We start from the raw sequence: 13,157 nt of genomic DNA on the forward strand, positions 1-13,157 counted from the left end.
ATACTAAATTGTACGGTATAGAAGAAATGATGGACAGGAAATCTCACGCACACACCCACGCACACAATCTGGACTAAATTAGAAGGTCTTCAGTGCCTGTGACGTTAAGCTACAAAAAGTTGGACTTTAGTGAGTCCTGTGAGAGGACAGAACGGTGGGAAATGTCTGTCCACACATTGTTGACTTTTGCAACTACTTCACATCCCAGTTGTGTGTTGTCAGCTGCAGTAGGACCACCTGATGACTGCTTGTGTGCAGCTGTCACCAACTGTTGCATGCAATAAAGTTTGTGACATATTGTGTGAGCATGCTTGTCGCACGTTACCTTCACACTTCAGACAAACAGAGCGATAGCCAGCAGGATGTTTTAAAACAGAGCTATGCCGCACTGTTCTATTTTAAAAATTCTATGTATGCCTTACATGTAGAAAATTGGAAGGGGTGTATATATACATATAAATATATATATATAATTCTAAAATGACATTTCCCCTGTCAGATTGGTCTAGCAAGTATGTGGTAAAGTTGCATGTATGACTACTTGGGAGTTTTTTTTGCACATGCAAGTCACTCTTGCTTTTATAGCACATTTAGCTTTCAACAAAATGCTTTTGGTTGCGTATTACTCCTTAAAATACAGGTTGGACTGCAACTCATTTGACTGGAAGGAGGTTACATTTTTTATGAGAAAAGCCATAGAAGAAAACAGCAATAATGGACATGCGGATGTGAAGATGATGCGGTGCATGACAGCAGCACCCTGATGCAAAGACTCATTAGCAGTCTAAGCACCACCTCAAGGAGAGAGCTTATTTTAAACAGCACATACGGGCAGGGTCATTTTTCCTGTTTTAGCCCTCCATCCATAGTCAGCAGTATTACTGTATTGATTCATCGACTGGGGAGGGGGGGGGGGGGGGGGTAAGAGGGTGTGGTGCTTCTTATTACGGAATGAAATCCTTGCAGGCTATTTAACTACACTTCCCTAAAGGAGGCTGAGCTGAGTGCAGCTGTTTTCCCACACTAGATGCACACGTTGGGATATCGAAGAGGAAGGATGTAAGTAGCATATCAATCATAATACAGAGATGTCACCTTGTCAAATTGTTGGCTGTCGAAACAAACATCCGAGAGCTCTGCTCTTGTTGGCTTGATGATTTATACCACGGGAAACAACAGGAAATGTGACATCATTATTAAATGTATCAGCAGGCAAATTATGGCCTCTGTCTTCTGAAAGTGTGACAACAGTGACCTCTAGTGGTGCAATGGGATAATTGCGGGCATGTCGAGACACCAGACAGGATGGAACATGAGCATGATGTTTTTTGTCTTATTTTATTTGAGGCTTCAACAGTGGATAGTTGCGAAATAGGTATTTACACTTGTGTTTTATCAATTTCATTGAATTTTGTCAATCTATTACAGACTCACCCAGGCTGGCATTTTTGAAGATAAGATCATTTAAGATGTTACTTATTCACAATTACTTTAAGCTGTTTGCTGTGCGTGGGTTTAAAGGTCCCTGAAAATGCATTGCAATACCAAATGATTTCAGACTCTGATGACAAGCACACTCCTTTCCGATTTAGGGGTTGAAGCCGTAGGCAGGATTGTAGGGAGGTTGGGGATGTTCATTTGGACGTGGTGGTAGAGGAAATGGAGTGTATGCTGGAGGAACTAAATCAAATAGATCACATCCCATGATGTGATAATAAAAATGCAGTTCAACAAAATTATTTTTTTATATTCGTATAATAAAGTGAGGGACGATGTACATATGATATAATTTTACATAAACATATATTTTTTAAAATTACAAAGATATTTTTGTGCAATGAACCAGACTCGGCAACTAAGATAGATTGCAAACTCATCATTCCAAGTCAAAGTAAGAACTCACCGGGTCCAACGTATGGTGGTGGGCCCACCGGTGCAGTGGGCATGGCGGGGCCTCCGTGGACAGGCACAGGCTGGTAGGTAGGATGGGACGGATGAGGTGGGGAGGCCGGCTGATGGGGTGCGGCGACAAAGGTGGATGTCACATCTGCATAAAATGTTATTTTTAGTCAGTGGGACACAACAAGCAAGCGAGAGTAGTGACAGTCAGAATAAAATGATTGTCAGATTACATCACAAAAATCTGCTTTTTGATTAGGGGTGTGTAGACTTTTTATAACCACTCTACATACTTTCTGCATTTTGTTTGCAGGTGTGGTGTGTTTCTAATGTAAATAATGCATTTAGTAAATAAAGAAAGTGTCTCACTTTGACGTCGCCTTGAATTGTGTTGTTTCCTGCACTTTTTGTACAGACAGCAGCATGGAACCACAAAGCAGGTAATGAGACCCACGCAGAAGATAATGGGAAGGACTGTACCGAGGATGCTGCCTATAACTATGGCAGGCCTGGAGAACTTCGCAAAGCGAGGCCTGCGCAGATGAACCATTAGCTATGAACAGAAACATTTTAATACTTTTGGGTGCACGTTTTTCCTACATGTCATCACAGATTTCTTGTTGCTCTTGAGTTAGCCGACTTCGCTCTTTAGTGCAGCAGTATTTCTCGCTGCAGGTTCCACAGCAGTACATCCCACCACACTTGAGACCATCGTGACGAACGCCGCTGTCGTCCCAGTAGCTCGAACAATCGGCAGCTGGCAGACAAGCCAAGACATATTGGGAGCACATGACAGAATATATTTGGTTTCATTTCCTTAATGAGAGCCATTTTGGGGCTAAAAGAAAGATACACCATAAAGTTTACTCACCCCATATAGTTGGTAGAAAGAGGACACAGGACACGAAGACTAGAAAGGACAAAACGGCCGACACCATTACTGCAAAGACACACACTTTGTGTGTGTGCCTGTCCCACCCAGTAGCTATAGTCGCCTAACAACATTCCAGGTGAGAAACCGGCTCGGTTCAATTAATACAGTGAAATGCTATTGAAATAAATTCATAAGCAGTTTCATGAAATTTACATTAGGTGGTGCACCAGAACAGGTAACTCAGGGAATTGTGGAGAGCTGATATTGATCCATATCAATGATAGTTTGTTTCTTTGGGGGCTTCAAGGGTCCTGCTTGCCAAAACAACCCAAACAAATTGTCTTTTTTTTTTTTTTTTGCAAAACAACCCCTAAGAATTGGTCAATTTGCTGTGGGCAAACATCTGATGATTTAATTTTAATCCAAATGTATGAACTTGAACATAAATCAGTGGTTTGTGCATCCTGTAAATTTTACATACGTTATGAAGGTCTTCAAATAAAACCCGAGTGATGTTGATTGCACACATTCGCACAGTCATGAAAGGTAGGAGCTATTCACCTGATACATGCATACAAAGCGAATTTCTAATTTATTGAGCTGGCATGTGGTCACATTTGACAGGAAGAAGAATCTGTACGCATTGCACACAAATCACACAGCGTGATATAACAGGAAACATCTACTAAAATCTAAATAAAAAGGAGGAAATCCGCATTGCTCGGGTTACGTCGGATTCTGACAAAGGCTTTCGGGTTTGCGAAAAAGGTCACTTGAGCACAAGTAGTTTCAAGTAAATGTATGAAATCAATGAGGTCTACTAAATCCTGGCAGTTAATGGCATAGCATAGCTCAGAAGATATATTTTAAACGTGAGCCGAGGTGCGACGGTAAACAAGACTAAGATGAGTCACGAGCAAACGGCCAAAGTCTGGTTGCATTTTGGTCACACCTCACGGGCGGACACGCAGCTTGACTAGGTAAATGAAATGAAACCTTCCAAATTCCGTCTTCCTAATGTTGTTTTGGATGTTATGTGGATTAGAAGGCACAGCAGTTGCTAGCATGAGTGAATCAAGGAAGAAAAAAAAAAAAAAAAAAAGAACTTTGGTTATTTTGCTATTAATCCATTGATACATTTGCGTCCAGTTGGAACAATTGAAATATCCTAAGGTTGCACAAAAAACAAACTTATGGAGGACATGAGCAGAAATACAAGTGCACACATAACGGCCAGCTTGCGCATCACAAAATGAATATTCCCTTTTAACCCGAGAGCTCTTAACTCCGTAACAAATACTTTCCATCATTGTTGAAACTGAAAACACATAACTTTTTTTTTCTTTTTCATCCCACAATCAACTGACCACTATTCTTAGACACGTTTTGGTCGAAGACGGCTGTTTTCAAGTGAGGGACGCGACTTTTACTTCAGGGTTTGTAAGAAACATCTGTTAAGATCAATTTGGCTATGTTGAAGGAAAATAGAAAAGATTTTTGTTTTCTTCGAGGGATTAATTTACAGGGATATAAAAATGAAGTCAATACGATACTGTTACGGTACCTGTTTGGAATTTATGCAATGTTAGCTACTATTTTATCAATAGTAACACAAAGTCCTGTAAAGTGATTCTCACCGTCCCACACTTTGAAAACCCCCTGAGGGCAAAGGCCATATGACGACTGGCACAAAAACATATTACAATATATCAATTACAGCCCAAAAATTTGTTTTCTCTCTGGTTACACATCATAACTATACTGGCGAACGATAGGAGCAGCTAACGATGACAATGACACTAAGCGGCAGTAACAACGTCAACACGAGAGAACACGATGATGACGGGTCCAATTGTAACACTGAAATATTCAAACGTGGCTAAAGATGGCCGAGATAGTTCAAGCTGCAGTAACTAAGGAATTCGGTCAGGTTCAAGAAAAAAAAAAAAAAAAGAAATCCGGACTTGCTTCCTGAGAACTGCAAGGCAAACATCAATTCCCAAAAAGGCATGCACGAACCTCTTGTGCATAATTGTATCGGGTGGATGATGAACTCGAAAAACGGTAAAAATTCTTTTGAGGATGTTGCAGCAAGCTCGACGAGGCCGTTAACCCATCTTGGGTGGTGGAGAGACAAAATCTGGGTTGTACGCCGGCTGATTCAGGTAGTCTACTTGGGCTCCTGGGGCATTGGGCTGGGGCTGCATGGGGGGCTGCATAGGGGGCTGCACAGGAGGCTGCCCAGGGGGCTGCAGAGGGTAAGACGGCTGGCCGGGGGTGAAGGCAGCCTGGCTGTAAGGCATCGGGTTGGGAGGGTAGGCCGGGCCGGCTGGACACAAGAACGTACAGAAACATACAGCAAGTTAGTGACAGACGACTTCAAGTATGACACTTTTGGGGGCTTATTCAAATTTCACACTCACTGGCTTCTACATATGTTGGCGGCGGTCCCGGTGTGTAATGCTGTCCTGGGGGAGGGATAGCGGGCATGGGATGTTGCGGGTATCCCTGAGGTGGCATGGGCTGGCCATATCCCGTCTGCACCGGTACAGGCTGGTACGCTGGATAAGGGGCCGCCGGGTAGGCTTGTGGTTGCCCGGGCGACATCATGGGTTGCTGGGGGTAATGCTGGGGGGTGTTAGTCACGACGGTGGTGTGAGTGGAAGTTGCGATTACCGCTGTGAGGGAAGGACAGAAAGAAAAGACTCATTTCCAAAACAATGAAAACACAGAATTGTTTAGAACACAACAATCCCACTTTTTACATTGACTTGAAATAACTCCAAATACGAGATGAAAAATCCCTCTCTGCATAAAATTTGAAAAGGAAAATGGGTGTGTAAGTTGATCCTACCACTACATCATTGCTCAATTCCCCCACCCACCCACTCCAAGGCCTTCATGACCACTTCCTGTAGATGTGCTGGAATGGTCCTGAATGCTTCTCATGTGGTTGCCGTGGAGACTATGAGTCATCCACACGTGCACAGACAAAAGACACAGTAGGTGGAGCTCTAACATTCTTGCTGTACTTTAACCAACCCCTCGCTTGCTCTGGGGGCAAACTATGTGCAGCTGAGAGGAAGTAAGAGTGCAGCGGGAGTGAATTTTCTTTATGTCGTTACCAGTTCCATTTATAACCAAAGTGATGAGACACAAATTCAAACAGAGGCTGGAAAAGTGGGAATTTCCATTTTAGAAACACGAATGGCAGTCATGTGGATGATGGGCCAACAGACTGCACAGTATGACCAAGTATGACTCAGAGTCATTGGGTGGGTGTGGGGGGGGGGGGGTTAGGGTTAGATATGACGTGACTTTGAATGGTTATGCATTAGAAGATCAATTGCAGGTTTTCACAAGTTCAAAATGAGTCTCAAATCCAGCTGACGGAAATGATTTGCCCAAGTGCACTAGTAGATATCAGAAATTAGCAAAAAAAAGGGACAATGGCTCAGAGTACAGTCTTTCTGAAATCTGTAAAGATCAAAATGGTCCAGAGAAAGGAACTTGACCATTTCAACAGCAGTGAATGTTTCGCGATGACGGGGTGTGAGCGGACTTACGTCGCGGCTTGCGGCATATCTTGTACAGGCAACAGCAGGGACACACACAGCAGCTTATGAGCACCACCACCATAAAGATGACACCACCAATCACAGAACCCAACATCGGGGTGGTGTCCATGGGTGAAGCATATTCACTAATAAAAGAAAAACAAAGAAGCAAAGACTGTATTATGGTGACAATTAATAAATAATGTATTATTATTGATAATAAAAATGACAAAAAAATTGTACAATATGTAGCAATGCCACCACAGAACAACACAATTGATTGTAAAACTGAAAAATGTAACAAAACCTATGCAGTGGAATATTTATTAACACAGTTAATTAGTTCCTAACACCATTTTTTTTACTCAAAACGTTCATAAATCGAGGTAATGTTGCCCATTGAAATGATTAGAAATGTGATTACTCTGTTCCAGTCCCACATTAGATGATATTTATCAACACCATATTTTTTTTAATCAGCATGTTGTTAAAATGCAATGCAGAAAATGGTGAAATCAAACCCTTAAAAAGATTCATGTTTTTAATTCTTTGGTTGATTTTGGCAAACCAATCTGCAGAAGCTTGTCTTTTTCTGCTAAAAACATTCTCACTTCTATGATTGTTACATTTCTTTTGATTTTTGATTGATTTTTTTATTGCACCAGCTTCCTGCTCACCTATGGCAACATTTCCTTTAGTGGTTACCTTTTTTTAGAGCCATTCTTACTGTTTAGCACTTTAGTTGTTCAGCTTTTTTTAACTGAAGAGAAACTATTTTAATAAATAACACTGTAAATCTTTTTTGTTATCATTATTTTGAGCGTAATCATGATTGTTTAAAATTAAAAAAAGGGGACATTAATGAGAAAAGGTAATCTCATTGCATCTCATAACACAGGTTAAATTATAATTACACTTGTAAGCCATTTCAAAATATTACCTAAAAATTCCCTGTGGGTTTGAAAGGTTTTAAGGCGATACGAGTGAATCTAAATGTCATACACAGTGTCATTTGGTTAAGTTCATGGTGGGGGTGTGTATTACCATTGCTCTTGGCGATCCTCTGTAAATCGAAGAAAGCTATCCCTACAGCACCGTTTGGAGTGGCAGTTACCACAGCAGAATCCTAGGTTACATTGCTCGTATGGTTGAAACACACCACGGATGTCTGTGTACTCCAGGCAGTCTTTATCGTCCGCTGTAACACATCACAAGAAAAAAACAAAAAACACAAGAATAATGAGAAGTCTGTACGTCCCTTATTGGGCTGGAAAATAATGTTCAAGCACTGATGCAAAGAGGAAAACTACTTCCAAAGAATATAAATGCATCATCAATAAAAAGCACATTGCTGATAGCTCACCATGTCAGTACGTACTTGGCAAGTACTGAACAGTCTGGGAAAGATTATTTTGAAACAAATTCAGTCTGTACAAATTGTTAAATCACGTGATACGGTAGGAGAAAAGTAGAAAAAAATGGTTACAATTTTCCTCATGCATGGGTTGTTATTCTAATTAGATTTGACCATTTCGGTTTTAATAAGGTGTCTGGGGGATAAAGTACATTAATGAGAAACTACTGAATATTCGTTATCAATGTGAGGCAGGATTTTGAGTACAGATCCTGATTGGGGTACCCAATGTAATGGTCAGGGTGTGCGCTGTGTCTTACGAGTTTCTGTTTCGGGAAAACAAAACTGATTAAATCGCTGCCAAGCAAATCAGGCCATCCATAAAAACAACATATCAGGGACATTTATTGGAAACACTATTTAAATTCCATGCGCGGTGTTTCATTTAGGTAGCTAACATAATGAACGAAGATCAGACTTTTCGAAGGAGGCTTCTCAAGCCGTTTTTACGCAAAAATAGCGTGGTATCTAAAACAACATCGGTACCCATCAACTGTTAAATACTTGACTTTATTTACAAACTTACCCGATACGCAGGCGGCCAGAACGGCACATAGTAAGGCCAAGAGGACGACACCCGGGAGGCCTGACGCCATGGTTGCTCCTTAGAGATATGGCACAGCCAGGATGGGGCACAACAGGAAGCGACGGCCTCAAGATCGTCTATGTGCATACATACACCAACACGTGTCTCACTCCGCTGTACTTCCGCCATCACTTTTGGTAGCTTGATAACCACCAAACAAAAATGTCAGGGGCGGTGACTTCTATTTATTCTTTTTATTCCTTTTCTTTTAAATGTTCTTACTATTCTTAACATCTTCCAAGCAAATGTCGGGCGGGGAGAATATACAATTTGGAGATTAATCATGTGTGACGTCATTCGAGCTTGAGACTTCCGCTCAGTCGGCGTCTAAAATAAAAAATAAAAATTGTTCAATATAATAAACTGCTCATTGAGTCTGATAACGTGCATGTTTTTTAATGTTGTAAAAAGGCAGCGTACCTGTGTATGAGGGTGGGGAGTAAAGTTTGCAAGAATAGGGAGCTCATCATCCAAATTTTCATTTACACAAGATGTCAACAGCAGTCAGCAAGTGTCATTCTAAAAGTCATCTGCAGAGAGCAGCAAAACATTACTAAAACAACGCGAAAACTTTTGACAACACTGGGAGGAATTATCCAGAACAAAACTGCATGCAAATAAAGATGACTCCCTTTGGCACAGGGTTGAGCAACTTAAATGATAGAGGGAGCCATAATCATTTTCATCAGTGCTATTGGGGGCGCTACATACGATTGGACAAAATGGCAATTTAAATATGGCAAATATGTATTAAAGATCCAGCCTTTAACATAAAAACGTTCCAACAAAACACACACACACGTGCAAAGAGTTTGTAGTGCATCTTGGGGACAATAAATTGACTTTACAGGAAACACGGGTCTTCTATATACCAGGAATATTGCTCCAGGAAACTCTTGGCTGAAGAAAAAGTTATATGACGACGATGACGCACAGTCACACGTGACGGGATCTCGCGAGATTTGTCAAGTAAGGCTTGCCCCCAAAGCGCTCTTATAAGCAGCCGCACATCCGCGTCCTTCTCGTTCGTCCTCAGTGTGGGATAACGAAGTTGTCACTTTTTGGGCTCTCTTATCCATCGTGAACTTCACGCCGACAACTCTTCGATTCGACTCAAAGGACCAACATTGTCATTTTGCCCAGCAAGGTTTTACTTGGTGAGATTTTTTTTCCATCAACCGCCGCCATCACTCCTAGTCCGGCTTGTAGCTTCATGGCTAATAGTTGCTTAAGACGAAGTCAGGTCAAACTAGGACAAGGATTGTGGGCGCTCTTTCACCCATTTTCATTTGTTCAAGTTTACGTTACGTATCAATAGTATTTGTCGATGTGTAAAAGAATCAACAAGCCGAGAAAAAAATCTGTTATAATACATTTAATACCAGGAAATATTTGAAGCCGACCGAAAGCGAGACTGCTGTTCTCTCCATTTCTCTTGACCGTCAAGATTTTAATCAACAATACAGATGACACATTTTATTAATTGAGACGGGTTTGACTACTAAATAGAAATTCACTATCATCTATGTTAGTCCATATGTCAATTTCCCATTTGTTTCTTCTCCTTCAGAACTATCATCATGGATGTCATAGTGCGCCGCTGTCCATTCCTGGCTCGCGTACCCCAGGCCTTCATGCAGCAGCCCAGAAATTCACTGGTGGTTTATGCCCAGCGTTGCCCCATCATGATGGAGCTGGCCTCCAAACCCATGGCGCCGTCTCTGGCGCGGGCTCTCTGCTCGTCCACTTCCTATCACCAGAGGGCTGAGAATAACACCACTGAAGGTATGATGATGATCAATTAGGTGACACGATTATTATTGGGTGGAACTGGTTCACTAAAGTCTGCTCGCATTTTCAGGTACCCAACCGAAGGTAGAGGCCAAGTTGCCTGCAGGCCATTCAACTGTGCCATCTGGTCAGGCCGTGGCCTCCAAATGCCCGTTCCTGGCTGCGGAGATGGGCCAGAAGAACAGTAGCGTGGTTCGCCAGGTCGGCATGGAGTTCCAAGAAGATGTTCAGGAAGTCCGCACTGTCCAAAAAGGTTAGAGTCACTTTGAGAATGACCTTGGAAGAAGGCTGTAGAAGAAACATGTTGATAATCATCCTACATTTGTTCATTTTCTTTTTCTAGAAGTGTCTCCTGATCAGCTGAAGCAGCCATCCTTGGCTAGCACCAGTGAAAGTCTCATGAAGACCCTCCTCAAACAGCGTCCTAAGATGGTCTCCCACCTGCTACAGGACAATTTGCCAAGCAGCTGTAAGTGTGAGTTTAGGATTAGTAAACGTGTTACCGCTCGGGGTCCCATTGCTGCATTCGAGCAAGTCCTCTTCTTCCCAACAGTGTCCCGCTTCCATTACGACGGCTTTTTCGAAAAGAAGATCGAAGAGAAGAAAAGCGACCACACGTACCGCGTGTTCAAGACTGTGAACCGTCTGGCCAACGAGTTCCCCATGGCCGACGACTTCACGGGCTCCCTGGAGGAGAAAAGGGAGGTGTCGGTGTGGTGCAGCAACGACTACTTGGGCATGAGTCGACATCCTCGGGTAGTTCAATCAATCATGTGAGTTTGAACTCGTGTTGTCTCATCTTCCCTACTAAGACCATAGAGACGGGGTGTCATTTGAAAGCGACACCCGGTTACAATACCTCCATTGTTTATGTGGCCATAGTGATAGTTGGTCTTCTCAGTTTACATCAAGTCAAACACAATCCATTCCATGATGCTGGTCAACAAACCAAAACGTTTCACTGCGCAGGGAAGTTTCAAAGTAATATGATCAATGAGAATTTGATTTGTTGCCTCCCTCCAGAGAAACACTCGAAAAGCACGGCTCGGGGGCAGGAGGCACTCGGAACATCTCCGGCACCAGCAAGTTCCACGTGGAACTGGAAGAAGAGCTGGCTGACCTCCACAAAAAGGATGCGGCACTACTCTTCACTTCCTGCTTTGTGGCCAATGACTCCACCCTGTTTACTTTGGCAAAGATGCTGCCAGGTTATTTTTCATCAACTTAATTCTCACTGTAAATACTTTTGTGTAATAACTCAATCGTGATAATTTGATTTGTCGCAGGTTGCGAGATCTACTCTGACGCAGGCAACCACGCATCGATGATTCAGGGAATTCGGAACAGTGGTGCCAAGAAGTTCATTTTCCGCCACAATGACGTTTCTCACCTCCGAGAGTTGCTGCTTAAGGGAGATCCGAGCAAGCCAAAGATTGTTGCATTTGAGACTGTCCACTCTATGGATGGTCAGTTGCAGATCATCCCTTTTTTTTTTCTGAATTTAAAAAAAAAAAAAAAAAAAAGTAGTGTAACCTTTGGCCCTTTCTTTTTCCCTGGCAGGGGCTGTGTGTCCGCTCGAAGAGATGTGTGATGTGGCCCACGAATTTGGCGCAATCACATTTGTTGACGAGGTTCACGCCGTGGGTCTGTACGGAGCCAGGGGAGGTGGAATTGGAGATCGTGATGGGGTCATGGACAAGATGGATATCATCTCTGGGACATTAGGTCAGCATGACATGTCTACTTAGCGCTGATTTTCATCTAAATGCAAGACTGAACAAATATCCTTTCGTTCGGTGACCTCGGCCGTGTCACCCAAGCCCGTGTTTACGGGCTTAAAGCAGCTCCTCGTTGCCCTGCTGTTGCTAGGAGACCAGAGGCTTGAATTGCTCTTGTCATTGTCATTTCCATCTGTGCACTTTAACATAAACACCTTTTCTGGACACAGACCAGGAGCAAAAACGTGAAGTAAAAACTACCAAAGTAAAATCTGTAATGTGCTTTACTCAGCTAGATGGAAATACTTGGACACCAGCAGAGTTACTTTTAAATGAGACTGCTTTTAATAATTAATTTCCAGTGGATAGTGTCTTCTTGCAATCTGTAATGCTCGTCGTTTTCCAGGCAAAGCCTTCGGCTGTGTCGGCGGCTACATCGCCAGCACCGCCGCCCTGGTGGACACAGTCCGCTCGTACGCTGCCGGCTTCATCTTCACCACCTCTCTGCCGCCGATGTTGCTGTCTGGTGCCCGGCAGTCCATCCAGGTGCTCAAGGGCGAGGAGGGTCGCACGCTGAGACGTAAGCACCAGCGCAACGTCAAGCTTCTCCGGCAGATGCTGATGGACGCTGGGCTGCCTGTGGTACACTGCCCAAGCCACATCATCCCAGTTCGGGTAAATTCACGGAACATGCCTTATGATTGCCAGATTTCAAAATTGAAACTGGAACTTAAGCCTTTTGCCCGACTTCTTAGGTGTCTAACGCTGAGAAGAACACAGAGGTGTGTGACGTCATGATGAGTCGCCACGATATCTACGTGCAGGCCATCAACTATCCCACTGTGGCTAAAGGGGAGGAGCTTCTGCGCATTGCTCCAACACCTCACCACACCCCTGAGATGATGAAATACTTTGTTGGTAAGTCGGTTATGCAATTTCAACCCAAGGGATGTTGTAATACAACGTTTGGTAACCTCTACCTGCCTCTTTTTTTTTTTTTTTTTTTCCTCTTCGCAGAGAGGTTGGTGCACACATGGAAGGAGGCCGGCCTTGAGCTGAAGCCCCACTCGTCGGCCGAGTGCACCTTCTGCCAGCAGCCTCTTCACTTTGAGGTGATGAGCGAGAGAGAGAAGTCTTACTTCAACGGCCTCAGTCACCCGATCTCGGCTCGCGGGTAACCAGTCCCACCCAAAGCTGGCTCCAGACAACTCTTATGTCCTTTCTCTGTCGCATTATCTTTTATATGTCTTCTTAAACACATTATTCAAAATACTCTATGATCAAATATTATATATACGTAATAAAATATAAGATGGAA

At 43.0% G+C, this 13,157-nt stretch overlaps 3 protein-coding genes across 4 annotated transcripts; 1 reads left to right on the top strand and 2 right to left on the bottom strand.

The window, feature by feature from the left end:
• Nucleotides 1–1,319: 1,319 nt before the first annotated feature.
• On the bottom strand, nucleotides 1,320–2,908 carry LOC148390892 (protein shisa-4-like). Its single transcript, XM_088389938.1, has 5 exons — nucleotides 2,771–2,908; nucleotides 2,500–2,656; nucleotides 2,269–2,432; nucleotides 1,904–2,047; nucleotides 1,320–1,680 (listed from the first exon to the last, which is right to left on the bottom strand). The coding sequence occupies exons 1-5, from the start codon at nucleotides 2,835–2,837 to the stop codon at nucleotides 1,589–1,591; spliced, it is 624 nt and encodes a 207-aa protein (XP_088246064.1). The 5' UTR covers nucleotides 2,838–2,908; the 3' UTR covers nucleotides 1,320–1,588.
• A 438-nt stretch (nucleotides 2,909–3,346) lies between these two features.
• Nucleotides 3,347–8,426, bottom strand: LOC148390893 (protein shisa-4-like). Its single transcript, XM_088389937.1, has 5 exons — nucleotides 8,271–8,426; nucleotides 7,375–7,528; nucleotides 6,340–6,476; nucleotides 5,197–5,451; nucleotides 3,347–5,102 (listed from the first exon to the last, which is right to left on the bottom strand). Exons 1-5 carry the CDS (start codon nucleotides 8,338–8,340, stop codon nucleotides 4,882–4,884), a joined length of 837 nt encoding a protein of 278 aa, XP_088246063.1. The 5' UTR covers nucleotides 8,341–8,426; the 3' UTR covers nucleotides 3,347–4,881.
• An 879-nt stretch (nucleotides 8,427–9,305) lies between these two features.
• Nucleotides 9,306–13,157, top strand: alas1 (5'-aminolevulinate synthase 1). Of its 2 annotated transcripts, none has more exons than XM_088389935.1 (11): nucleotides 9,306–9,487; nucleotides 9,901–10,115; nucleotides 10,192–10,374; nucleotides 10,465–10,596; nucleotides 10,675–10,894; nucleotides 11,145–11,329; nucleotides 11,408–11,587; nucleotides 11,682–11,846; nucleotides 12,246–12,514; nucleotides 12,595–12,757; nucleotides 12,857–13,157. In XM_088389935.1, the coding sequence occupies exons 2-11, from the start codon at nucleotides 9,911–9,913 to the stop codon at nucleotides 13,015–13,017; spliced, it is 1,863 nt and encodes a 620-aa protein (XP_088246061.1). In that variant the 5' UTR covers nucleotides 9,306–9,487; nucleotides 9,901–9,910; the 3' UTR covers nucleotides 13,018–13,157. The 2 variants fall into 2 exon arrangements, with proteins under 2 accessions (XP_088246061.1, XP_088246062.1); XM_088389936.1 differs by having other exon boundaries at nucleotides 9,307–9,487; nucleotides 10,465–10,590.

Source organism: Syngnathus floridae, chromosome 11, assembly GCF_059516105.1.
Source record: "Syngnathus floridae isolate MCC-2025c chromosome 11, RoL_Sflo_1.0, whole genome shotgun sequence".
Classification (NCBI taxonomy): domain Eukaryota; kingdom Metazoa; phylum Chordata; class Actinopteri; order Syngnathiformes; family Syngnathidae; genus Syngnathus; species Syngnathus floridae.

Bases quoted from the DNA above. Each gene is read 5' to 3' on its own strand.
- LOC148390892 (XM_088389938.1), bottom strand. From the start codon at position 2,837: ATGGTGTCGGCCGTTTTGTCCTTTCTAGTCTTCGTGTCCTGTGTCCTC. The intron at 2,433-2,499 runs GTAGGAAAAACG...TCATCTGCGCAG, and splicing joins CAAGAAATCTGTGATGACAT to GCCTCGCTTTGCGAAGTTCT. The intron at 1,681-1,903 runs GTGAGTTCTTAC...TATTTGATTTAG, and splicing joins ACCACCATACGTTGGACCCG to TTCCTCCAGCATACACTCCA.
- LOC148390893 (XM_088389937.1), bottom strand. From the start codon at position 8,340: ATGGCGTCAGGCCTCCCGGGTGTCGTCCTCTTGGCCTTACTATGTGCC. The intron at 5,452-6,339 runs GTAAGTCCGCTC...CTTCCCTCACAG, and splicing joins GATATGCCGCAAGCCGCGAC to CGGTAATCGCAACTTCCACT. The intron at 5,103-5,196 runs GTGAGTGTGAAA...TCTTGTGTCCAG, and splicing joins GCCAACATATGTAGAAGCCA to CCGGCCCGGCCTACCCTCCC.
- alas1 (XM_088389935.1), top strand. From the start codon at position 9,911: ATGGATGTCATAGTGCGCCGCTGTCCATTCCTGGCTCGCGTACCCCAG. The intron at 10,375-10,464 runs GTTAGAGTCACT...TTCTTTTTCTAG, and splicing joins AGTCCGCACTGTCCAAAAAG to AAGTGTCTCCTGATCAGCTG. The intron at 10,895-11,144 runs GTGAGTTTGAAC...GCCTCCCTCCAG, and splicing joins CGGGTAGTTCAATCAATCAT to AGAAACACTCGAAAAGCACG.